The 25492-nt window shown below is 58.6% G+C and overlaps 3 protein-coding genes across 4 annotated transcripts in view; 1 reads left to right on the top strand and 2 right to left on the bottom strand.

The window, feature by feature from the left end:
* The window catches only part of SCAI (suppressor of cancer cell invasion), a 37655-nt gene extending 29567 nt beyond the window's left edge, over positions 1 to 8088 (bottom strand). The window contains exon 1 of the mRNA XM_041407045.1: positions 8043 to 8088. The gene's annotated coding sequence lies outside the window, so the exon portion shown is untranslated. The remainder of the gene's footprint in view (positions 1 to 8042) is intronic.
* Positions 8089 to 8738: 650 nt separating this feature from the next.
* Positions 8739 to 10397, top strand: RPL35 (ribosomal protein L35). The gene is made up of 4 exons (XM_041406657.1): positions 8739 to 8834; positions 9096 to 9232; positions 9536 to 9617; positions 10190 to 10397. The coding sequence occupies exons 1-4, from the start codon at positions 8832 to 8834 to the stop codon at positions 10337 to 10339; spliced, it is 372 nt and encodes a 123-aa protein (XP_041262591.1). The 5' UTR covers positions 8739 to 8831; the 3' UTR covers positions 10340 to 10397.
* A 5776-nt stretch (positions 10398 to 16173) lies between these two features.
* Positions 16174 to 23342, bottom strand: OLFML2A (olfactomedin like 2A). Of its 2 annotated transcripts, XM_041406773.1 has the most exons (8): positions 23221 to 23342; positions 19529 to 19792; positions 19308 to 19415; positions 19015 to 19200; positions 18534 to 18795; positions 18224 to 18430; positions 17886 to 18071; positions 16174 to 17670 (listed from the first exon to the last, which is right to left on the bottom strand). In XM_041406773.1, the coding sequence occupies exons 1-8, from the start codon at positions 23284 to 23286 to the stop codon at positions 17069 to 17071; spliced, it is 1881 nt and encodes a 626-aa protein (XP_041262707.1). In that variant the 5' UTR covers positions 23287 to 23342; the 3' UTR covers positions 16174 to 17068. The 2 variants fall into 2 exon arrangements, with proteins under 2 accessions (XP_041262707.1, XP_041262706.1); XM_041406772.1 differs by lacking the exon at positions 23221 to 23342 and having other exon boundaries at positions 19529 to 21217.
* Positions 23343 to 25492: the final 2150 nt, after the last annotated feature.

Genomic DNA, 25492 nt, shown 5'->3' with positions numbered 1-25492 from the left:
AATGGTGGCTTCCAGCAGAACTTATTATTCTCTCAAAGATTTTGCCAACTCCTCAGGCCATACAAGGCAGAAAACCCATGCTCGCCAAGCCCCACACTTGGTGTGCCAGGTTCTTCCCTACAAGCTCTCAGAACACACAATTCCAGGTTTGCTTAATGCAATACTTTATTGGATTTGCAGCACCCAGGGTAGCAGAGCTTCACAGACACCCCAGAGGATGGCAGCTAAAGCTGGAGCTGAAGGGCAGCAGGAGGAGGGACATGGGACAGGGACAGAGGCTTCACGGTGCTGGCCAGTATTTTTAAAGTCAGATGTCACTTACATCACACACGTCTCCACTTCTCTGTGGTTTGCTGTCTTTTGGCTAAGGTTTTCCAGGCTTAGCTGGAAGGGAAAAAGAGTGCTGAAGTTAATGGTATGCACTCCCCACTGGCCCTGCCCTGGGATTCAGGCCTGCAAAGCAAGGCAGGCTCCGTGAGCCGTGAGGGAATGCTCTGGTCAGGGAAATCAAGCTGACAATGCAAGTCCAGCATGGATATGTTCAATAAGTGCATTACATCCTCTTGGATTTGCTACATAGCCAGGATCACTGTAAGCTGCCATTCAGCTGCCTGCTGGAAGGGGAGGGTCACAACTCCCCACACAGGAAACCTCACACCCTGAAGGTGCAGCCTTGGTGTAACCTGAGGGCACAGGAGGATGTCAGGGGTCTGTCAGCTCATCTGTCAGTGAGGACAGGTGGAATCAGGAGCAGTCTCCTGGACGTAGCACCTTGACCTCCTGACAGAGCACTAGTACAACTCAACTGCCTTTGTTTAAGCCATCACTTCTTCTCAGTTATGGAACCTTGACTGGTTTTCAAATGCTTCCCACTCCCTGCTAGAGGGAGTAATCATCTCAGTTATGGAACCTTGACTGGTTTTCAAATGCTTCCCACTCCCTGCTTAGAGGGACAAGTAGTAATCAAAAACAAAAAGCAAACACACTTTGTTCACCTATGTTGTCGATACAGGATTTCCCCCAAACTAAGATGTTCCTAGAACTGCTCGCTACAGAAACCAATGGTGGAAAACACATTCCAGTCTATCAGGATTTTAAAGCTGTCAAACCTTGAGTCAGAGACCAGCTCTCTTTCCACTTTTCATCCTGACACATCTCCCACAGCATCACTGCCAAAAGGGGATGTGACACAAAGCCAGAAGCCCAGCTGGTATCTATTTCTTATCTGCAAATTACCAACACAGATAAAACTAACCTCCTGATCGTCCACACACAAAGCCTGGAAACATCATGTCTCAAAACTCTGTCAAAAACCAGCCAATCTTACCTTCACCAAGCAGGATGCCTACCTTGGCTCCCTATTTGCCTGTCCTTTTCTTCTGCAGGCTGGCACACTCATGTCTCATGTTTTCTTTCAACGCTATACTGCACGTTTTGGGAAAACCATCTGTGTGTTTCCATGTGATCTGCTCAGAGTGCTAGTCCTGACAGAGCCTCAGACAACACAAAATGCATTAGAAACCAAATTCATTCCTCTTGCCAGAATACCTAACTCTCCATCAAGAGCCACTGCCCTGAAGTTCCCAAGACACCACTCGGTTCTGCCCAAGAAACGCTGAAATAAATAATTAGCAATTCCCCCAGACAGGCACTGAAAACCTCACAGTCTGCTGGAGTCAGGAATTCAGAGGAAATGGCAATGAGCAGTTATACATCAAACCATTTCTTCACAAAATGTAGGCAGAGAGGAAAAGATTTCTTTACGATTCCAAGGTTTTTAGTAAAATTTGGAAGCAATCACAGACATTCCTCACCCCCACCACTGTTCACCTCAGGGCACGTCTGCACTGCAGTGGCTGCAGCTCTTCCAGACATATCCAGCTCCTATTCCAGCAGCTCGCTGGATGCTGCAGGAGGCATCTGGGAGCAGGCTGAGCCCACACCTGAGCTCCTGGCAAGGCTCAGTCCCGGGGGACAGCACTGCCCAGGGCCAGCTCAGAGAGCAAGCCGAGCGTTTGAGCCCCAGCTCTGCTCAGTGACCTGTGGGCAGGCACGTGGGCTGCACAAGGAAAAGGACACAGCCTGGGCTTTGGGGACACCTTTGTCTGAGTGCCACAATGATAAGCAACTTTAGCTTCAGAAACAAGCAGCTGTTGTATTGAACTGATAATGTTGGTTAAATCATGTTCTCTCTGCCTGGATGTTTGTTTACTTCAAAGGGCACTAAGGAGAAATGAATTACTGACTTCATATACAAATTACAGCGTGGCTGACTAAATCACCTGCAAATGTAACTAGGTCTAGCAACCACCTCCTACTGGGAATTCTCCAAGAGACTGGTTTTCCTACTAAAGTACACATTTTTAGAGCTAACTTGCAAAAATATTGCTACCTCTAAAGATTAGGCAAGAGGGAAGTCACTTAAATAAAATAATAAAAAGACACAAACCCCAGTGGGGTATGAAATGAGCACACCCACACTCCTGTGCAGGAGCAGTCAGGGCCAGCAGCTGTTCCTACAGGGACAGGGAGCCTGGTCCCACATCGACCTGGATTGATCCTTCCCTTTGCATCCCAATAAATCCAGCTCTCCCCAGCACAGGGCAAGCTGCCACTGCCCTGGGGCTCCACACATTCTGAGGGGCTGGCCAGATGTTTCCTACAACACAACAACTTTCTTCTGCCTGTCCTTCCCTTTAATAAATGTACTAAACACATTACTTCAACTTCTTTTAAATTTTGTGGAAACTATTCACTAGATAATCTTGAGGACCTTTCCCCCTAGAACAACAACAGTTTCATCAGACAAGGGACTGAAAAGCTGCTTGGAGAAGAAGAAAAAAGAGGAAGCCTGACCGTGCAATTGCATTCCTAAAAAAGGGAAAGGAGCGGGCAGGGGATAAATAAGAAAACAAGATAAACCCACGCAGGCACATTCCCCAGCTGCACTCTGCTGTGGCCGGTGGAAGTGGCAGAGAGCAGGCACTCAGTTACACAAGAACTGTTATACAAGTTACACAAATTTTATTACTGCAAACTGGAAGTTTACTACCCTCACATGAATGCATAATTCCTTCCTCAGAACATCAGAAGATGAGAAGATCTGCAAACAGCCTCACTAGAAGAGCTCAGAGCTAGGGGAGCTGCCACCTCTGCATTACCTGGGAAATCTTGTCAGGAACAGTTTCATGACTTCCTGTAGGAAATAGGCTACACTACAAATTCAACTCCGTTCTGAGTCAAATGAGTCGAAAACACAACATGCAGCGTCAATCCCATTATTTTATCTTCAAGTAAGTGCTTCACCTGTAGAATCAGGCTTTTTGTACGTTACAGACATATTTAAAAATCCCTTTACTGCTTAGAAGCACACCTGTCTGTATCCAGAACTGCAGTTTTGGCATCCTTCCTCTCAGAAACATGCGGAGGTGCTCATTAACATCGTGCCATGGAAACCGTGCAGTCCCTTCCTGCCTCCTACACTGAGATCATGGAAGCCACACCTCAGCAGCAGACTCCTCTGAATTCACTCTGGGCGGACTCACTTTGAACACAAGAGACATGATCTCACCATGGGATGCACGTGGCCTTCAATCGCCTTCAGAACACAAAACTTTCGCTTCTCTTCTTTATGTTTCTGCCACTGACAATTTGTTCCAGCTTTGTCTGTTCTGCGCCCTCTGTGATCCCTCTTTCACTGCAGTTCATGACCTTTTGTGTATAGGATGAACAAAGGGCACAGGCTAAAAATGTCATCACAGTTGGGCCTCTGCTCTTCTACTGACTTCACTGGTTTGCTATTAAAAACAGGCTCAAGCTCAAAGTCAGACCAAAGAAGAATTTCTGGGTCATCAGAGTCTAGGAATCTCCAGAAGAGGGTGCAGAAGCAATGTGGAAGAGGACATAAGTGTTTCTTTTCATCCAAATTCAAATCATGAATCTGTCGTGGTGCCTGCATACCACCTACATGGTACTTAGCAGTCATTTGCTTTGTATGAAAGAGCAAGAGAAAAAAAACCATCAGGTTGGCCCACTCTTGGCAGAGGTGGGAGGGTAGAAGGGAGACAGAAAAACACCATCAGCTGTGGCAGCGAGCTGTGTGTATTTACATTTCACAGGCTGAACTATTTAGTGGTTTATTTACACACAATGTTCTTGGAGCAGCTAAAATGCCAGTTGTGTTTTATCTCGATTTTGTGGCAATGCTCATAAGCCACAGAATCATAGGAAGAGTCTGCAAATGGGAGACGAACCTCCTACATCTGGAAAAGCACGAGGCACTGTGAGAAAGGAGAGAGATTTTGGGAGCACGGGCACAACAAGGGCTGAAATGCATTAGTTATGACAAGACACCAAAATACAACCCAGGGACTCGAAAGCAGCGAGCCAGTCACAATGCAACAGCTCGTGCTGCAGGGACTGCACATCCCAGGGTAACCCTCACAGCCGAGCCAACCCGCGGCACGGCACAGCAGCCTCGGGTCCCTCCGGCTGCCCCTCCATGTTAGAGTGAGGAGGGAATTGCAGTCAGCTCCATTTTATGCACATTTGATGGCAAGACGCCAACACAACTGTTGACTGAGCCAAATCTGGGCCCCCTTGAACTAAGCCATCACCTAAAGCAGGGTGGAAAAGCACATGCCTCTCGCCTTCCCAGCAGCCAAGTTCCTGAAAAGCATCCCAGTTACAAGATTTTTCTTTCTTTCCTCTGACAACAACTGATGTTTTAACTCTTTTATGCACACTCATTAATTTGAAATGAACCAGCTAACACGGAGCTGCGTTGTACAGCAGTGGGATGGAGAGGCTTCCTCCCAGCGAGCCAAATGATTTCCTGGCTGGCCCAAATGGCAGCTGAGGCCAGTGCCCGATCTGGAGGGCAGCTACCGTCACACTCTGCAGCCCGCTCCCATCCTCGCCAAGGTGCCAGTGGCTGCCTTCCAACTGGAACTGTATTCCAACAAAAGGGAGTGCAGGACAAGCTTGGGAAAGCTTTCTGAGCCCTTCGGTTCACTTCTTCCCTCCAGACCAGTGTTTGGTGGGAGCTGCCAGCACGCTGGGGATTGCATGGAGAGCATCACCGCTCTGGGAATTCACCTTCCTGAGCAGGTACTGCTCCTGAGCCATGCCTCTGCCTCACAGCAGAGAAATCCCTCTGCTGGCTTCTGCTTTAATTATATTTCAAAACCTCAGCTTCTAGTCTGTGTTCCATTATATTAATAGCAATAATTAAAAATACCTCAAACAACAAGTCCTCTAAACCTGCAGTTCCATCCAGGCTTTCTGGCACCGCACACTTCCTTTCCTGACTGACATCCTCAGGGAACCAGATTGATGGTTGCTCTGCTCCATCCCTGCTGCAGGGCTGTGCTGCGTTCTCTCAGCACATGTGAGCTGCAAGGTAATATTTGTGTTGGCAACTTCCTTACATACTTTACAGAACCAGACCTCCATTTGACCCTCAGTGCAGCTCCCACACACAACTTGGTCCACTCCTTATGAACTGTCTCCTCTTGCTGTAACACATGCTCCATACCATACCTCTGTTTCCAGCCTGTTTAAAAACTACCTATCTTGAACAGAGCTTTTGTGCTTCAACAGTGCAGCTTAGCTATAAAAGCCAAGCCTGCAGAACGTTCTTATGCAAGAACACCAAACAAAATGATATAAAATCTGCATGTACAAGTCTTGGTTGTCCTCCTCCCAAGATTGCTCCAATGGAAGCAGTCATTTTTATGAAAAAATGAGAACTGTGTAAAGTTCTGTGTAAAAAGACATCAACATCCAGGTTTTTATGGTCAGAATCCAATAGCTGTACTGTGCTTTAGGGGACTAGTGGGGATTTTGTTTAATATCAGCTCCATTGCAGCTCTTTAGGCAGTACCACCACTCAGAACAGACTTTCACACCAGAGATCTTCCCTCCTTACCCAAAGCACACCAAGCAGAATAAAAGACAAGCCAACAAAAGTAACGTGTCCAGATAATCCAATGAATTCCCATTACCCATCTGTGCCGCAGCAGATCACCAACAGCTCCATTTAACGCCAAGAGAGCTAAAGCAGACTAAAAGTGATGCAAGAAGAGGGGAGATGAGAGTGGCACAGGGCGGCGAGGCAGCTGCAGCGCGAGCAGGGGACTGTGCAGAGCATCATGTGACAGGAGCAGCAGGAGAGAGCTGCAGCCCCCCGCTCCCACCTCCCCAAACCTGTGCCCTCCCTGCAAGGCCACGGACAGCACCACCCGATCCCGAGGCACAGCGACTCGGGATAGAAGCTTCTCGATGTTTTGAATCGTTACGCTCCGTTTTCATTACTTCCCTCCACAAAATGAAACAGGGACACGGAAATGGTTAACAATGAGCTGCATGTTCGTCCTGCTGGAATGCACTTCCAGCATCTTTATCACTTGTAGATCGACTTTCTCAAAAGAGCACAGAACACGGTATCATTCTTACACATAGAGCAAAGCCCAGCTAGACATCGTTGTGATAAAATATTCCCTGGTTTGTAAGGGACACAGATTGCCAACTGAATTTTGACAGTGTACTGTAGCTACATTTCAAGGCAGAACAATGATCACATTCTCCTCTGTAGAACAACAAAATATTCCCTCTCTCCATATAGTTTCTGTGAATGGTTTTTGTATTTCCTGCACTAAAGGAGCTGGCCATCACAGTCGTGACTGTCTGTATTGCTCTGGCAGCCCAGGATGACTGGAGAATAACGCTCTCTGCTCATGGTGAAGTGACTCACTCTTTCTTTCATTTAACGTACATCGTGGTCCAATTCATCCAAACATCTTGAATGAGACTGTATTAATCTGATTTGAAAATGAAGCCTCTTTTTTCTACACATACGATCCCCAGCAGGGCACCAGGCTCCCAAAGTGCTTCCTCCACCATGCCAGGGACAGCACAACCACCTAAAACCACGGGGTCAGATGGGGTGAGGAGACCCCAGGCAGGAACTGCATCTGCAGATCCCACTGCAAGACCCATTCCAGGATGATTTTCTATGATTTGCAAAGGCTGCTACCACAGCAGTCCTGCTGCCTGCAGGAGCAGAGGGAAGCACACACATTCTGGGAATTTCACTCACATTTTAGTCTTCATATGGTCCCACAGCGCTGCTTTGCATTAGCTGGACAAGATGCCATAAATTACAGGTTGTGTTTGGATAGCTCGTGCAAAATCCACATTTTTTATTTTTATATTAAGGGGTCCATTTTGCAAGTTGGAGGACTAGAAGTGCTTGGCCCAGACAGAGCTAAAGCATAGAAGCTTGGAGTCTGGTTATTAAATGACAGATGTGCAACTCAGACACTGGTAAAAACAGATCCTGTTCTGTGGTGGGAGATTAGATCTAGCGCTGAAAACCTGCAGTCTTGATCTTGAATGTTTTAACAGGTTATGGACATTTTTATAAGGCAAGAAATTTGAGGGGATGACACAACATAACAACCATCCAGCTTCCGTCCCCAAGGGCGTCTCATGTCACCCATTGTCCAAGACACCTCTCTGTACCAAACCAAATAAAAATTGGTGACAAGGGAACCGCTTCGACGGAAGTTTCGAATCACAACAAACCCACGACGATGCCACCAAACCGGCAGCTTGGGTACCCAGCACTGCACGGACTGCTCCCGCAAAATCCAGCAACGTTCCACCCCAGCGGGCTCGTCCGCCGGCGCCGAACGCCGCTACCTGTCAGCGGCCGCTCCACACCGGCGGCCGCGGCCGCTCCACACCGGCAGCCGCGGCCGCCGCGGGCGGGAAGGGAGCGCGGGCAACGGAGAAGTTCATAAGGAGGGGGTCGCTCGGGTGGTTCCTCCAGCTGCCAACCCAGGCCTAAGCGTTAGACGTGTCACATCGCGTTCCTCCCCTCCGTTAGCAGCAAAGACAGCGGCGAGCACGGCACCGGGCCGCCACCGCCGGGCCGCGGCGGCTGCCGCCCCCGCCGCCCCTCACCGCGGCACCGGGCACGGACCCGCCGCGCCGCCGGGGGATGCTCCGCGGGCCCCCGCCCGCACCTGCCGCCTTACCTGGGCTCCCACGCGCGGCGCGGCTCTTCCGCCGGGCCCGGAGCTCTGCGGGCCGTCCGCACCCGCCGGTCCCGACCACGGTCCCGGTCCGGGCGCGGCCGCAGCGCCGCCGAGGTTCAGGGAGCGCGGCTGCCGCCTCGCGCCGGTCCGCGCCGGCCAGCCCCGCCCCCGTGCGCTCCTATTGGCCGCGCGCCCAGGCTAACGGCGAGAAGGCGTTCTGATTGGCTGCGCCGGCCGTCAATCGAGAGGCTCCGCCCTCCCGCGCGCTGCCGGTGAGGCGCGGCGGCTGCTTGGATACGGCGGCGGCGGCGCCGCGGGGAGCGAGGTGGTTCCTCCAGTCTGTCTGTCTGTCCGTCCGTCCGTCCGTCCGTCCGTCCCGCGCGGCAGCCTGCGCACACGGCTCTGCCCCTGTCCCTGCTTCGTGATGCCGCGGCGGCCGCTCCCGCCCCACCCGCCATCACGTCCCCATCACTGCCGGTGTAAGAGTGCCGCACCTCGGCCAGCGTGAGAACACCGGCTGCGCTCTGACCGGGCTCCGGCGGCTGACAAGAGAGCGGGGGCGGCCGCCGCAGCACCGAGCGGCTCCCGCGGGGCTGCAGCCCCAGAGCCCAGGGCCGGCCGTGCCTCCCGCCCTGCCTGTCAGCGCCCCGGCCGGCACCACCGTGCCGCCCGCGGGGGGCGCGCGCCGCGCAGGCTCCTCCCCCCGCCCGGCGCGCGTTGGTACGGCCCCGCCGCGGCACCGCCCCTGTCCCTGCGCCGCTTCCGCCTTTCCGCCCCGCGCCGCCCGCCATGGTGAGAGAGCTGGGCCGCGCGTCGGGAATCCACCGGCATCCACCGGCATCCCGCGGGAACGGCCACCCGGGGATCCACCGGCATCCCGCGGGAACGCCACCCGGGCATCTCCCCCGTCCCACCGGGCCCGGGAACCCCGGCAGTCCGCCCACATCCCACCGGGCCCTGGGCCCGCATCTTCGCGCCGCGGGGGCTGAGGGAGGGCGGGATGCGGGCCCGGGGCTCGGGCGGGGGCACTGACGGCCTGTCCGCCGCCCGCAGGCCAAGATCAAGGCCCGAGACCTGCGCGGGAAGAAGAAGGAGGAGCTGCTGAAGCAGCTGGAGGATCTGAAGGTGGAGCTGTCGCAGCTGCGCGTGGCCAAAGTGACCGGCGGGGCCGCGTCCAAGCTGTCCAAGATGTGAGTGGGGCCGGGGGAGCGGGGCCGGGGCCCGGCGTGCGCCGCGCCCGAGGGCTGCGCTCTGTGGCGGTGTGCTGTGAGAAAGAAAAACCTGAAAACCCGCGTGGAAGAGCAGCACGGCTCGCTGGGCCCGAGGGCCGGTGCGGGTCGCTGCTCAGAGGAGCTGAGCCGGGCGCTGCCGGGGTTGGCTGTAGCGGGGTGCAGGGTGAGGGGGACGGAGCACACGCGGGCTCTGTACCCCGGCTCCGTCCGTGCAGCTGCTCCTGCAGGGCGTGCTCAGGTCCCTCTCTTTCCCACCCGCAGCCGTGTGGTGCGCAAATCCATCGCCAGAGTGTTGACTGTCATCAACCAGACCCAGAAGGAGAACTTGAGGAAGTTCTACAAGGTAAGGACAGGCCTTGTCCTTCACGCTCTTGCTGTTCACAATGACAAAGTGTGCCGGAAGGATTGCTACTTAAAAGCTTAAAACTCAAGGAAAAACTATAATTTGTGTTCAGTTCAAAGTTCTCTGGTCGTGGTTGCTTTTTAAATATTAGTGGAAGAGTTCTGCAAGCTTGGTGTGAGTCTGCTTTTGCAGGAAAGTCCTCTGGCAGCATCCCTTCTGTGGGGTGGGATGGACTTGCTGGGATGAAGAAATGGGTTTGCAGAAATGCAGATACTCTTTATTTTCAATTTATTCATCTCAGGGGTGACCAAGAAATTCTTTAATTCCATGTGGTTCTGTAATTTTTAGAATATCACTTCTTGGAGTTTGAATTAGATCATATTGAGTGGGGAAAAAAAGATCTTTTCAAGAGGATAAGTGCGGCTTGTAAGATTCTGCCTTACTTAAACCTGAGTGAGAGCTGCTACAAAAGTCACAATCCACTGGTGTTTCCTGAGCTCCTGGCTGCAGTGGTAGTCCCAGGGAAAAGAGGCTGTGGCAGGAGCTCAGCTGCTGGGTGTCTCTGCAAACAGGGCAAGAAGTACAAGCCCCTGGACCTGCGGCCCAAGAAGACGCGGGCCATGCGGCGCAGGCTCAACAAGCACGAGGAGAACCTGAAGACCAAGAAGCAGCAGAGAAAGGAACGATTGTACCCGGCCAGGAAATTCGCCATCAAGGCATAGCCCTGAGCCAGCTGCACTCCGGGCTGGCCTGGCTCATTAAATGCAGTCTGGATTGAAAGTGTCACTGGTGCTTTCTTTGGTGGGTAAAGAGAGCCCATAAAGGACTCATCAGCTTAATGGGGGGAAATGGGAGGATTCACACCGAGTGTTTGAGCTGTGGCTGCTAATGGAAGTACAGACCTGGCAGTTTCTTTTCCTCTGAGGAACAGGCAGTGGATGGGTGCAGATCTGTGAGGCTGGTTCGTCCAAACGTGCATGAAGTATTTTAACAGTTTAAAATTTTACCTTGTGCCAGTGTTGAAGGGTTACCAGAAAAAAAAAATTAATTAGTTGAGGGATTTTATGGGACATCATGGAAACTTGTCAGCGCTGGGTTCAGATCCCTGGGCAGCTCCCAAGAACCCCCTGGGGCAGGGCATAGTTTTGGACCAGGTGTTCTGTGTGTGGGTGCTGCTGAGGGCAGGAGAGCTCAGGGTATGAAAAAAGTCTGAGCTCCACAGGCACCTCTGAGCTCCCAGAGCATCCGTGGCCTCACAATTCCACACTCCTTTATACCTGTAAAGCCCAGCACGGGTTAAATGGTTTGTCTTTGTCCCCCACGGAGTTCTTTGGGACTCGGGGATGGAGCTGCAGTTCCAAAAGCCTTTTTTGGTCCTGATTGTGAGGAAGAGTTCCACAGTGCTGCTGGAGCGTGAGGGCTGCAGTACTCATGGTTTGTATTAGTGCAGCCAATGCATTCGAACATAAAAAATTCCCTATCCATTAGGGAGTTCCTAGATTGGATCCAGATTCTGTTTAGGAAAAAGATCTTAATTCTGCTCCCTCAATTAAGGTTTTTTAAGCCTCCAGCTAGTTTTATCCAGAGAGTCCTAGTCGTGCAGGGAATTTCCCCTACATGGTGGCATTGCGAGGGGTGGCTGTGCTGTGATGTCACCTGGGCTGTGGCTTTGTCTCTCTTTGGAGCGGGGTGGATGGGACGTGCCTGGCAGCTGGCAGCAACAGGAGCCGGGCTGGCACCGCGCTGGGAGCGGCTCCTCGGCTGGGCTCTGCTCCCGGGCGGGCAGGCAGGGTCACAGGGCTGTGTCCCGTGTCCGGGTGCCCTGCTGGGGCTGGCAGAGCTGCTCCAGGGCAGCATCAGCTGCTTGCCCCCCCAGGAGCACCCCCGTGAGGATCCCAGATCCGTCCCAGGAGCCTGATGGCAGACGGAGACAGGAGCGGGGCTGGTCCCCTGTGCTGGGAACGGGGCAGGCTGGGGCAGGCGGCTGCTGCCAGATCCTGCCTGGCTGCATTTGGGCTTCTCTTTGGAGAGCTGTGTGCCCTGTGCTGCTCCAGCATTGTGGCTGAGGGGAGCCTGGCAGCTCTGCCAGCATTCCTGACAACACAGCAAAGCAAACAGCCTGAATTCTGCGCTGCAGGGATGGTGGCAGTGTCAGGGTTGCTCCAGGTGGCACCTTCCACCCCAGCCACAGGAACAGCTGCACTGCCAAGAAAAGATCTGCTTCTCAAGAATCCAATAATCAGTACAGATCCCTGGCATGCCAATCAAGAGGGTGGGAAACACAAAAGCAGGGAAAAACCCCAACTGAGCAGGCACTGAACATCCAGGAGCCGTCCCCATGCTGAAGTGGGAGGCAGTACTGGAGAACAGCTCAGGCTTCACTTTGTGCACAGCCCACAGCAGCCATTTGAGGAGGTGAGCATGTTTCTGGCACTGCACTAAATCCTGGGGCTGAATTACTCCATCCACCCACAGCTGTGTGACAAAACCAACCAGTCCGGCCCTTCCTTCAGAACTGCCCTGTCCTGTCACAGGAGACATCCTGCAGACAAGCAGCCCTTTAAGTGACCAGGAACAACAGAGTGATTGAGAGGACACAGAGGTGAAGTGATGAGCTTCCTTCAGGGCACAGGTGGAGAACACTCTTGTTCCTGCTGTGAGAGCAAGGCAGAGCGTGTCCTGGCTGAGGTCTCCAGTGGTCTGTGCTGGTTCCCTCTGTGCCAGCCAGCCCCAGAGGCTGCCCATGCTGCCCCAGTGGCCCCTGTCCCCCTCTGCTGCCCGGCTGTGGGTCAGTGTGGGACCCTGCCATGCTGCAGCGCAGCCCCGGGTTTAGCATTGCTGTTTGCAGAGCTCAGAGCCTCGGAAACTCACAATGTTTATTTGCTCCTTGTAACTGAAGATGTCCCTCAGCACTGGAGAGGTTTCCTGGGAAAAGACGTTCCTCAACAAATAAATAATTTCCCGGGCGGGGATGAGGATGGAGGAGCAGCTGCTGGCTGGCTGCAGGGCACGGCCCAGGGCTGGTGCTGCTGCACAGGGAGCCCTGGCCCTGTGCCCTGGAACGCTTCCAACAGGACCAGATGTTTCTGCCCAGCACAGCGGGACCGGCCCGGAGCGGATGGTGTCAGTGGGAGCTGGCAGCACCCACTGCTGGACCCATTCTGCATCGGGGACAGGGGCTGGGGGAGGAGGGGCTGCAGAGGGCAGGGGCAGATGTGAGCTGGATAATCAGAGTCCTTTAGGATGGAAAACACCCTCAAGACTGAGTCCAACTGTAAACCAAATATTGCTGAGGAAAGCCTAGGACCCACCTCCCTTGGCTGGTGTTTGCTGCGATGGACACAATCCCCGGGCCTCCTAATGTTTCTGGCATTGCTCCTGTCACCGCTCCTGTCACTTTCCTCCTTCAGGACAGTCCTTGGCTGCTGCCCTGAGCGCTGCCACAGGGCTGACCCTGGTTTCTGCACACAGTGGGACATGATGGGCAGCGGGACATGGAGTGACATGCCAAGCGCAGGGAGCTTGGGAGCGACCACCTGGGCACTCCCAGTGCCCTCGGCTGTGCCATGCCCAGCACAGGCACGCTGGAAGGGCTGGCCCTGCGTGCCAGCAGCGTGTCTGGTGCATCTGTGACCCCAAGCCCCAGGCTGTGAGGCCTGGCAGGGAAACACGAGTCCCGCTGGCCTCGCAGATGACCTGGGTCTGCCCAGGGCAGCCGCCCGGCCCTGAATGCCCATTTTGTTGGCCAGGCTGGGGGAGGCCTTGCCCCGCGCTGCCCTGGTCCTGCTGCTCCGTGAATACGGGCAGTGTGTGCACACAGCGCCGCAGGGCTCAGCTCCCGCCGGCCCGGGGGCAAAGGTGGCCCTGGGGCTGCCAGGGCTGGGGGCTGCTGCCTGCTGGGGCTGCTGGCTCCCAGCCAGCCTGGCTGTGCATCCCTAGGGAGATGGAGAAAGCCCCTGCACCAGGCTGAGCAGAGCCCAGCCATGAGAGCCCCCGTGCCGTGCCGTGCCGCGCCGTGCATGCTGCCAGGGAAGGGGTGTCTGCAGGTGCACCCCGCCAGCCCAAGGGGTTGCCATGGTGAGGCCGGGGTGCTGTGGAGCTGGTGCTGTAAGCCTGGGAAAGGTTTCTGTTTCCACTGGTGAGTGAGTCAGCGGCGGCACCGCCAAGGCCCGTGCTCCCCTCCCTTCCCTCCGGCCACCGCCACCGCCCGCTGCCCAGCCCTTTCCCACAGCTGCTCGGGGTCGTCAGCCTTGGCACCTGTGTCCCCACATCACACCACGTCCCTGCACCTCCCTGCGCACCTGGAGACTGACCAGAGGCCCTGGTGGCACCAGCGTTCTCCCACCAAACGTGTCCCAGCATGGGCAGCAAATGGGTGGGGGCACAGCATAAGGGCTGTGGCGCTGGCACTGAGCCTTCTGGTCCCCGGGCATGACCTGGGGGCTACTGGCATGGCTGGGCACCGTGTCCCAAGCAGAGCCCTCTGCCAAGCCCCAGGTCCTGGAGCCTGGCAGTGCCCAGACTGAGCTGCAGGGGATCCAGGTGGAGGCAGCTCCTGGGGTGGAACAAGGACTGAAGTCCTGGTGCACCCTCAGTGGGTGCCAACAGACTGCAGCCATGGGCAAGCTCTGGCCGGGATGTCACCTGCCCTCTGCGCATCCTGCCCACCCAAAGACTGGCCACCCCCAGCTCAGCTCAGCCCTGAGTCAGCTCAGCCCTGGGCTGGCACCCTGGGGAGAGCAGGACGCCAGCCTGGGCAGCGGGGCCAGGAAGGAGGCAAAACCACCACAAACAAACCAGCCCGGCCAGTAACTGAGAAGGGGGGGTGGGCTCAGGGCTCACTGCCCGGCTGCACCAAGGAGATTTTGAGCACCAGAGCCACCTGCCCAGATGGCCTCAGCTGCCCTTCCCCAGGCGCCACATCGCTGTCACGGGGGCTTCGAGCACCACAGCCCCCCAGCATCCCTGCTCAAGCTTCATTTGCTGCTTGCTGCTGAACTGAGAGATTTTAATCTTTTAATCACGTTATGAGCCGAGGTGGTGCCGGCCACGCACAGGAGGAATGTCTGGAAGTCAGCAGCGCTGTCGCAGCGGGAGCCCATCCTGCCCCCACCCACATGTCCCCGCTGTGTCCTGCTTGGGGACTCCTGTCCTCCCCAGCCTGCCTTGTCCTGCGGCCGAACTGGGACCAGGGGCAGAACGTGGCACCAGAGAGCAGGACCAGCCATCGGGGACCCGTGCCAGAACAAGGATCAGCTCACAAAGGGCTGCTGGGACTGAGACTCCCCTCCAGAGCCCGAAGGACCCAACACAACGCAGTGCCCTGACCATGTGGGTTTCATCCCTCCCTCCCCGTGTTTTCTGACCGAGGGGAGCCGAGGGGTGTCCGTAGCCCAGCCCAGCCCAGCGCGGAGCCACGGCAGCCCCTGCGGAAGAACAACAAAGCCCTGGAATTAGAGATGTGCTGGGAGTTTACTTTACCACAAAAAAATGTCAGAAATCCGTATTGTTTGTACAGGGATTTGCTGGGGATCGCTAGATAAAAGCCTGGCAGGGACCCAGTCGGGGGGGAAAAGTCGGCCGGCTCCTTTATGGTGGTGAAGACCCACGGCCAAACGAGGGGGCTGTGCATAGCAGGGACAGGGGCAGGGGAAACAAGGGCAGGGGGGGCAGGGACAGGGGAAACAGGGACAGGGGCAGGAACAGGGGCAGGGAAGGCACAGAGACAGAGGCAGGGGCAGGGACAGGGACAGAGGCAGGGGCAGGGACAGGGGCAGGAGAAGGGGCAGGGGGTGCAGGGGCAGGGACAGGGGCAGGGATAAGGGCAGGGACAGGAGAAGGGGCAGGGGGTGCAGGGACAGGGACAGGGACAGAGGCAGGGGCAGGAGAAGGGGCAGGTGGTGCCGTGAGCCAGAGGAGGATCTGGGAGCAGCGTGGGGCCAGCAGAGGGGGAGCCAGGCTGCCCCGCGCCTGGCACCAGCCTCATGTCCCCGCAGTGGGAAACCTTTCCGCATGCAGGGACGCGGCCGGTGCCAGCTCCGCAGCCGCCGGTGCGTGCGGGGCCCGGCGGGGCCGCTGCCCGCACACACGGCCAGCACCGGCAGGGCGGGGGGTGCTCTCACCCGGGCCCCCCCTGGGCCCCCCGGCAGCTCCGCGCTTGCCAAGCTCGGAGCAGCCCCGGGCAGCTGCTCGCCGTGCCCACGCTCAGCTGCTCCGCGCCCGGCACCCGCCTCGGCTCCCGGCGGCTCTGGGGCTGCAGCTCGGGCTGGACGGGGCCAAAGCTGCTCCCCAGGACCCGGCAGGGACAGGGACCCTCCTGCCTCTGCAACGCCCTGGCACCGTGCTGGTGCTGCTGGGGGAACGTGGGGTGCCCGCCCTGGGCAGGTGTGCCTGCAAGGTGTGACAGCAACCCCCGGCACTCCTGGCCGTGGAAGTCGGGTCAGTGGACGAGGAGAGCGAGGGACGGGGACAGTGAGGGATGGGGACGGTGAGAACCCACCCTGCCCGCTCCTCCCTGCCCAGCTCCAGGACAAATGACAGCACACGCAGCCCGCTCTCACATCTGTTATGTTTTAGTACTGCTCACGTCTAAAATGACCAAAACCAAGCCAAGCAGCCCCTCGCTCTGCCTCACACCGAGAGGGAGAGGCCCGAGGGCTGCCCTGCCCAGTGCTGGGTGCGGGCAGGGGAGATGGCAGGTGAGAGGGTAGGTGAGAGGGCAGATGTGAGGGCAGGTGAGAGGGCAGGGGAGAGGGCAGATGTGAGGGCAGGTGACAGGGCAGGTGACAGGGCAGGTGTGCAGGTTGCTGTGCAGGCTGGACACCCCAGGCAGGCTCCTCCACGCCTGCTGCCGAAGGGGACTTGCACGGCTCCAGTGAATACATTTAAATAACAAACTCATGATCAGCAAAAGCAGAGGCATCTTAACCACACTTCCTAAAATAGCGACTGGCACCTGTTCCTGCCGCCTGGCAGTGAGGGGGCCCGCCCGCCCCACGGCGCACACGCAGGGCACAGGGCTGTCCCGGCACCGGCACGGCTGGCAGCGGTGGCACTCGGGCGTGCGGGGAGCGTGGCCGGGCTGGGGCGGTGCAGGAGGCGCTCCGTGCGCTGCTGCAGGGCGGGCGGTGCCAGCAGCGGCACAGGGACGCGGGGCTGGGCTCCTTGTGTCCCCGGGAAGGCGATGCTGGCCGAGCTGCCACGGCCCCAGGGGCCACGTTGTCACAGGGGTGTCTGCTGGGGGCTGCTCTTGCGTGCTCCCCCTGCCCTGCAGCACGGTGGGCACGGCGCAGGTGATGGCCACAGCAGATGGGGAAGGGTTTGGGGTGGAAGCCAGGCTCTTGCCGCAGCCCTGGCTGGAGTGGGGGTGCCAGGGCCGGGCTGCGTCAGGGTGCCCCAGCCAGGCACGGCGCAGGGTGGGCACAGGAGTGCAGTGGGACCCGCCCGGGCACTCAGACCACGAAGCGGAGCCCGTAGGTCATCTGATGGCCGTTGTCCCAGGCATAGAGCACCTTCTCCTTGGGGTTGTAGTCGACCTGCGTGGTGAAGGAGTAGTGGTTGAGGAAGGGCAGTCGGAGCTCTGCCTCCGTGTCTGTGTGCGTGTCGAAGGCGTAGGAGATCTGCCCTTCCTTCTGGCTGTAGGTGTCCACAGCATAGAGGATGCCACAGATGATGAAGCAGTTCCCGTACGTGTTGCGCTTCAGCCCCGTCTTCCAGGTGGTTTCCTTGCGCACCGAGAGGTCCACGGGGTCAAGTCGGCTGAGGACAATCACCTCCTGCTGGGAGTAGTCGTAGTCCACCGAGGGGTAGATGACCCAGAGCCCGCTCTCATCCACAGCGAAGTCGATGTCCGAGTGGCCCCTCCACTTCCAGGGCGTCGTGTCCTCGTACACCACGTCGTGGAGCTGCGCCCAGCCTGCCACGTACCGCTCCTTCAGGTCGTACTTGATGATGTTCTTGGTGAAGGCACGGTTGTAGTAGAAGGCCCCTCTGTACACCACGTGCCCGGTGCCAATCCAGTTGTAGGGCAGCTTATAGAGGTTGCTCCAGCGGCCTGTGGGTGGGTGGGAGAGGTGTTGGGACCCTCCACAGCACAGAGGTTCCATGCACGATGGCCAGAGCATGCTGGCAGCAGCAGGGGACTTGTGTCACCCTTGCTGCCCTCTGTACACCCCCCTCAGCTGCCCACCACCCCAGGGCCCAGCACAGCTGCTGTCACACAGCACTGCACACCCCCCCAGGAGGAGCCAGGGCCCCTGTGCCCCTCACCCTGCTTGAAGTTGTCGAGGCTCCTGAACTCCACCAGGCTGTTCCCATAGTAGTAGTTGGTGACGTAGATGCGGCCATCCTTGGCTGCCGGGTCCTTCATCCAGGCCCCCTCGTTGCGCCCGTAGCTGTGGTGCTCCGTGGGGGGCTCCACCGACTCGATGGTGCCTTCGCACTCCGCCTCCTTCACTGGGTGCCGAGGGGAGGAAGAGGAAGGCTTATCCCTGCCCAGGCGGCTGACTCCTGCTCCTTCCCGTGGCAGATTCCCGCTGGCTTGGCTTGGCCAGGGGCACTGGGAACACGGGGTGCCCTCTCCAGCCGCCCCCCGCTCACCCGCTCACCTCTGTTGGGTGTCTCCCCGGTGCTGTCAGCGCCCTGCCCCGGGGCGGTGCTGCGCGGGGCCGGGGCGGTGCTGGGCGCAGCCGTGCTGCTGGGCACGGTGCCCTCCGTCTGCGCGACAGCTTGGGCTGGGGTGCCCTCAGCTGAGGGGGGCGGGGGGCCCCTGTCCTCCTGCTGCTCTGACACGGCTGCCCCTCTCCCAGGGCCCTCTGTGGGGGGACGAGCCGGGGGTCAGCGCCTTTGCAGGGGCAGGCCCTGGCCCCCCGCCTCGGTGAGAGGTGCCCCCCAGCCCTGCCCTGCCCCCAGACTCACCGCGGCTGCCGGCCGGACCCTCCGCCGCTCCCGCCTGCCCGACCTTGTAGTACGTGATGCCTCGGACCACCGTCTGCTGCTGCGCCAGGGGCTTGGGCTTGGCCGTGGGCTGTGACCCCGCCCTGGCCTTGGTGTTCTCCTTTTTGGGCTTTTCGGGCTTCAGCGGCTTCTCCTTGGGCGCTCGGGGGCCTGCCCTGTCCCCCAGAGCCTTGCGGGTGCTGGGGTACCGTCCTGCCTCCTTCTCTCGGCCACCTGTCGTGTCCTGGGGGGCACAGCCTGGTCAGACCCCCTTCCCTCCCATGCCCTCCTCTTCCCTGCCACCACTGTGCCAGGCAGTGGGCACAGGCACCAGCCCAGGGGTTACCCCAAGGATCCTCCACAAGCCTGGGGGAGCTTGGCCATGCCTGGCAGCACCCACTGTGCCTGCATGGGGCTGTGCCCTGGGGCACCTGGGCCCTGGGGTACCTGGGCCCTGGGGTACCTGTGCCTTGCTCTCGGGGATGGCAGCCGCATCCTTCTGCAGCAGCTGGTAGCCCAGGTTGGAGATCTCCTTCTTGATGCTGATCATGATGTCAGAGTAGTTCTCGTAGCGTTTCATCTGGTCGGTGAGGTGCTGGACGCTCTCCTTCATGAAGTCATTCTCCCTGCTCAGGTTGGTCTTGATGGTCTGCAGGAGAGGAGAGGAGAGGCTGGAGCCCGTTCAGGGAGCTCACAGACAGTCCTGAGCTGTGCAGGGGGAGCACCGCAGGGATGGGGCAGCTGGAGCTCGCTCACCTCCTCCAGCGTGTTCATCTGTGCCACCACCTTGCCGATGTAGGAGTGCACCTTCATCAGGTCCATGCTGTACAGCGTTCCCTCCAGCAGGTCCACCATGGCCTGCAGCTGCAGAGGGGATGAGGGATGGGGCCTGGGGTAAGGGCTAGGGCACGGGGCACAGGGCAGGGGCACGGCGTGGGGAGCGGGTCTGCCCCCCAGTCCCACCGCACCACAGATACCTTGAAGAGCTCAGGGGCCTGTTTCTTCAGCTTCTCCATCTTCCACTCATTCTCGCAGGGGTTGAGTGAGGAGGGGGGCGCGGTGCAGGAGCACTTGCAGTCAGCCCCCGAGCTCACCGTCTCCACGGTGTAGAAATCCTCCACGCGCGCGCTGCCGCTCCTGACGCGGCTGCAGGCGTCCTTGCTCAGCGGCCGCAGGATGCACTTGCAGCGGCAGTCGGAGCCCTCTGAGGTCATCCGGACCTGGTCCACATCACCCAGAGCCTGCGGGACACGTGATGAGCCCGGTGTCCCACCCGGGTGTCCCGCAGGGCCTCGCCAACCCCAGCAGACCATCACAGCCAGCTCCCTCACTGCCCAGAGATGTCCCACTGCCCCCGGGGCTCGTGGCTGTGCCCAAAGGAGTGAGGCACTGTCCCACCGGGCTGGCAGAGACAAAGCCCACGGAGCTGCTCATCCCTGCAGTGTTTTGTGGCCCGGGTACTTCAGTCTCATTTCTGTGGCTGCTTCCCAGCCTCCAGCAAGACCTCAGCGAGCAGGGATGGTGGCAAGAAGACCCAGCAGCGACTCTGTGCCCCCGCTGCAGGGCTCCGAGCCCACACAGGCTCCGTTGTTTGCGGTGACATGCAGCCACCTCGGGGTGAGCTCGGCCCCTCAGTCTGCCGCGACGGCCCGAGGCACAGGCTCAAGGACTCCCTTGTTTCCGCACATGGCCCTGATTCACGCTAAGGAGCCCAGGGTGCTTTTCGGCTGCTTTAGCTCATTTCTCCCGCTGTGCTCAGGAGCAGGGGAGCTGAGTCCCTCCCACCCCCTGCCACCGGCTGTGCACCTGCGGGGGACCCCCGGGCTGGCAGGAGCACGGCCGGGCCGCTCTGGGTGTCCCATGTGCCCGCTCCAAGCACCCCGCAGGGTGGGAGAGCAGGGAGAGGCAGTGCGGTGACCCCGGAGGGACAGGGCTCTGCCCACAGGGACTCTGACTCATCCTGGGAAACAGAACGGTGGCAGAGCTGGGAAACAAGCTGAGCTCTGGCTCCCGGTCCTCCCCGGACCACAGAGCGGCGTGGGAAAGGGCACAGGCCCGCGGGCTCCACGTCCTGCCACAAGGCAGCAGCCAGGGATGCTCCTTGCTGCCGCAGGGCTGCTGCGCTGGTGGCACCGGGGCACTCCCTGAGCCGGGCACGGAGCTCCCACAGCCCACACGGGCCAGGGGCTTCCTCCCCTTTCTGAAGGGCTGCAAAACTTCACACATTTTGCATTTCAAAAAACCCTCTTTCGTTCAAAGGGAAACCAGGTCCTGCTGGCTGAAGGGAAACACCAGGAAGCCAAAGGGCTGTAAATTGGGCAGAATCTAATCAAGTTCTCAGCAGGGAGCGGCGCAGGGACCCCCTCCCCAAACACCACCTCGCCAGGCTCGCACGTCCCCGGAGCCCCTGACCTCCCCCACGGCCACTGCGGCGCTTGTGCAAACAGGCAGGACGGCTCCAGCCCGGCCAGAGCCGGCGGCACACAGCCAGCAGCGCCGGGAGCTGGGCTGGCCCGGCCGGCAGCGGGCACGGCACTGCCCGGTGAGCACGCATCCTGTGGGAATCCCAGGAGAGATCCCTGCACTATGCCCGGGTGTCCCCGCACCGTGCCCGGGTGTCCCCGCACCGTGCCCGGGTGCCCCCGCACCGTGCCCGGGTATCTCCGCACCGTACCCGGTTATCCCCGGACCGTGCCCGGGTGCCCCCGCACCGTGCCCGGGTGTCCCCGCACCGTGCCCGGGTGTCCCTGCACCGTACCCGGTTATCCCCGCACCGTACCCTGTTATCCCTGCACCGTGCCCTGTTATCCCCGCACCGTGCCCGGGTGTCCCCGCACCGTGCCCGGGTGCCCCCGCACCGTGCCCGGGTATCTCTGCCCGGGCCGCCGCCCACCTTCGCATGGGGCCGTAACACTAAACCTCGCTGCGCCGTCTGCCAGCTTCCCTAAACAGGAACTGCATGCTCTATTTATACAGAAAAGCCCATAAGCGAGGAAGTATTAAAAAACAGGCTCCCAGGCGGGGAGACTTTGTGAGGGTCGCCCACCCGGTGCCTCGGCTGTGCCCTCTGTCAGCGTGTGCCCTCTGCCAGCCCCTGCCCGGCTGTGCCCGACTCCACAGGGGACAGCCCACCCCAGGCACACACAGGTGGCTGGGGACGTGAGTGCAGAGGGCACTGCTGCTCTGCTTTCTCCAGGTGGGAATCTGTGAGCACCCCAAGAAACCTGCTGGGGGGCTGATGCAGCCCTGCAGGGGCTCTGGGGATTCTTTCCCTGGATCCCCCACTCGCTGCAGACCCCAGCCCAGGGTGCTGGCAGGTGCCTGCTGCCTCTCCTCCCTCCCCGGGGGATGCACACCCATGGCTGTGTGGGAGAGTGTCCCTGCACTTTGCTGAGGGTTTCCTTACTGCAAGTTTTATGAGCTGGGTAATTTTCCCGGTTTCCGGGACCTCTTGCAAGAGCATCCATGTGAGCACAGAGTTTGTGACATTATTTGGAGAAAGCGGGACCTTTGACAGCGACCCTTGGCCAGCTTTTAAGCTGTCCCTTGGCTGCTGCCAGAGGACTCGTCTCGGAGGAAAACACGCTGTGTTGATAAGCTGCCGCACTGCACGCCTCTGGCACAGCTGCTGGGAGGCATGTCCCCGTCACAGAGGGGAAACCATGTCACCCTCCTCTTCCTCCTCCTCCCAGCTTGGCACAAGGTGTCAAACACGTCCTGCAGCTGAGGCAGAACGGTGCTGGCAGGGCTGGGCCGTGGCTGACGGCGGCCAGGCCCCGGGCGTCCCGTGTTGGTCACGGGGACACAGCCATGCCAAGCGCTTGTGTGGCACACGCACGCCCACCGATGGGATCCCATCCAGCGGCAAGAGCGGAGAAAACACCTCTGAGCACAGCAGGCAGCACCTGCGGGGAGGGAGACAGCACCGCGTGGATCGCTGAGTCCTGCCAGCATCACCCCTGGCACCCCGCCGGGAGCCCAAGCAACAGGGCATTCCAGGCTTTGGATATCTGTTCCAAGCTAAGTGCTGCCCGACAACAGCTGTGTCAGCGTCGTTTCCCACCAAACGTCTTGGAAAACCCTGTCTTTTTAACATTTGGTGATCCTAGCAGTAGCTGCTCCCACCGCCATTCCTCTGGGCTGGGTCCCGGTGTCCCTGCTCCGGCCCCGCTACGGCCACTGACCCCGTGGGAGACGTCTTCCAGCTGGAACCGAGGGCTCCTGGACGCAGGGGGAGGCTGGCTCCCCCCCTGCCCGGTCCCGCTCCTGCTCCTCATCCCCGCGGGGAAGGCTTGTCTGGGCTGCTCTCTCTGGCACGGAGTCGCTCCCTGCAGCGCCCATCACCGCAGCGCCGGGGCTTGGGCACCTTCCAGCCGCTCGAACGCGCCCACAGCCCGGGTCATTCCCTGCGCCGAACCCCCGCCGCGATGGGAGCACCGGCACCCGAAGCCCGGCCCTTCCCGGGACCCCCGCCCGCTGCCCGTGTCGGGCCGCGCCCCCGCCGCTCACCCGGGCACGGAGAGCAGCGACCGCCGGGGACAGCGGGGCTGCCCCTGCCCGCTCCCGACCACCGCCGTGATGGCTCCCGGCCGCGATCGCGATCCCGGTCCCGGTCGCGATCCCGGTCCCGACCGCAGTCGGTGCCGGTACCGGTCCGGCCCGTCCTTACCGTGGCGGCGCCGCGCACCGCGGCCAGCGCCGGGAGCAGCAGCGCGGGGAGCAGCAGCGCCCGCATGGCGAGAGCGGCGGTGACCGCCCGCACCGAGCGCCCGCTCCGCCGGCGCGGGGGCGGCGCGTTCCCCCGGGTGGAGCCGGCCGTGCCCGCCCCGGGGCTCCCGCCGCGCCGCGGCTGCCCGGTGCTCCCGTCCCTCCGCGGGCTGGCCGATCGCTCCTCTGCGGAGGCGGTGTCCCCCGGAGCCCGCCCGGAGCCTCGCCGGGGCTGTGCGGTTTCCCCGGGCTATGCCCCGTGCCCGGTTTCGCCGCTCTCGCGGTGCCCCGTGCCCGGTGCCCGGTTCCCCTCTCCCGGTGCGCGATGCCGCGGGCGGCGCTCGGGGCTCGGCCGGGCGGGCCGGGGCCGGCGGTACCGGGGGCTCCGCCTGCCCGATGCGGGCCCGCGACTTTCCGCGGCCGCGGGGCACAACAAAGGGCCGTGCCCGCCCTGCCCCGCTGCCCCGGGCCGGGCTGGGGGCGCGCTCGGGGCTCGGGGGGTCCCCTCGGACGGGCCGGCGTGTCCTGCGGGTTTGTCTCGCCTCGCAGAAATCGCCTTTTCCCGGTGCAGCCGCGGTGTTCCGAGGGCCCGCGGGGAGCGCGGAGCCGCTGCCGGGTCGGTCCGGGCGCGGGTCCCGGTACCGGTACCGTGTCCCGGCCGTGCCCCCGGTGCCCCGCGGGTGTCCTGGCTCAGCCCCTGTGAGCCGGTCCCTGCCCGGGGTTTATGGGCACCATTTGGGACCCTTTTACACTTCCCGTATGCAGATGCCGCATCTGCACTTGAATGTCCCTGCCAATTTTTATGGTTTACAATTGCATTTTACCATCTTAAGGTACTCGGGTTCTCTACAAAGGGTTTGCTCAGACAAAAGAGGCTTTTTATCAGGCAGCATCCTCGGCTTTCGAGATACAGGCGGCTCCAAAAGATAGGCAGTGTGGGAACGGCAGAAATGGGCATTTCTGTGAGCGCCCTGATGCGTAATGCTGAGTTGTCCCTGGAAGCTCTTTATTCCCCCTCAGTTAATTAGATGTCCAATTGGATGAAAGACACTTAATACTCTTAGATACTTTAATAACGCTCTAATAACGCTCTTAATGCTTTAATAAAGCCTTAATGCTTTTTGAACTTTCTGGTTTAATTTGTGAAGTGTCTGTTGCTTTAGTGTCCCTAAGAGTACAACAGCATTAATGCTTTGTCCGCATTTGCTGTTTTTCCCACAGATGTGGCATTTTTGGGGGAAATCTCTTTTGATTAATCAGATTAGCTTTAAGTTTCTTGCGTAGCTGTTTCTTGTGACAGACGTACCTGTGGCTGTGGTTAGTCTTTTGAATGGGTGATGTAACAACCTTTTACTACTTTGCCTTCAAAAATGTGAAATACTGGTGCGGTGTTGAGACATTGCTTGACCTTCAGTCTTTCTAAAGCCTCTGGGGGTGGAGCAGGAAAGATTGGGTTGTTAATTCATGGTTTTATAAAATACCTGCAAATGGTAATGGCAAATGAAGGCTCTGAATATTTCGTTTTCTTAAGAAAGATTCATAGTACTTTTGATACCTAGAGGAGCAACATCTTAACAAAACCAGTGAAAACTGTATGAGGACAGAGGTATAAAAGTCAGATTGCATTCTTGGTGTTAAAATGTTAATGTTAAAATCATTAATGAACTTAAGCTGTGCACGTGGCTCCTGTGTTAACCCAGAGTAAACTGCTGCAAGTTTATTGGCGCCTTCAGTGAGAGAAGCCTCGGGATAACTTTGAAATGCAGGGTGTAGTTTTATTTCAGCAGTTACAGGCAATTGCAGCCTCATTATTTGAGGGGACACTTGACGTTCTTAGAATATAAGATGATGGTTTTCCCTTGGCAATTTGAGTACTTCCTCTGCCATGTAAGAAACATATTTTGCCATTGAGCAAATCAATAGCAATGCGTAAAACCTGTTTTTTTTAAAAAGCAGTTTCACTAAGACATTCATTTTTCCTGCAGTAGTAGCAATTATTTCACAACAGGATCCCATTTAAGATCAGCCTTGCTATAGCTTCACTTGGCATCTTTTTCCTCTGAGTGAGACATGCTGGCTTTTACAAAGTTTTAATTATTTCATGTCTTAGCTAAAATAGGGACACGACAGATTAGTTAGAATTAAAGTAACTTTGGTCACTTTGTTGTGTACTGTGGTCTTGGAAGACAGATTTATCAGGAAACTAAACAGAAAACTTGAATTTTGTGTTCCTG

Source organism: Onychostruthus taczanowskii, unplaced genomic scaffold (genome assembly GCF_017590055.1).
Source record: "Onychostruthus taczanowskii isolate IOZ18803 unplaced genomic scaffold, ASM1759005v1 scaffold25, whole genome shotgun sequence".
In the NCBI taxonomy this organism is placed as follows: domain Eukaryota; kingdom Metazoa; phylum Chordata; class Aves; order Passeriformes; family Passeridae; genus Onychostruthus; species Onychostruthus taczanowskii.
Note: the sequence above shows the minus strand (reverse complement) of the source record. Positions and strands in the feature narration are given on the sequence as shown.

What these genes read in the sequence shown, in the direction of transcription:
- RPL35 (XM_041406657.1), top strand. An exon ending in GCGTCCAAGCTGTCCAAGAT is followed by an intron (nt 9,233 to 9,535) that starts GTGAGTGGGGCC and finishes TCCCACCCGCAG; the next exon opens with CCGTGTGGTGCGCAAATCCA. An exon ending in ACTTGAGGAAGTTCTACAAG is followed by an intron (nt 9,618 to 10,189) that starts GTAAGGACAGGC and finishes CTCTGCAAACAG; the next exon opens with GGCAAGAAGTACAAGCCCCT.
- OLFML2A (XM_041406772.1), bottom strand. Translation starts at nt 19,864, where the DNA reads ATGGTCTGCTGGGGTTGGCGAGGCCCTGCGGGACACCCGGGTGGGACA. An exon ending in GGGTCCGGCCGGCAGCCGCG is followed by an intron (nt 18,431 to 18,533) that starts GTGAGTCTGGGG and finishes GTCCCCCCACAG; the next exon opens with AGGGCCCTGGGAGAGGGGCA. An exon ending in CCTCGACAACTTCAAGCAGG is followed by an intron (nt 17,671 to 17,885) that starts GTGAGGGGCACA and finishes ACCCACCCACAG; the next exon opens with GCCGCTGGAGCAACCTCTAT.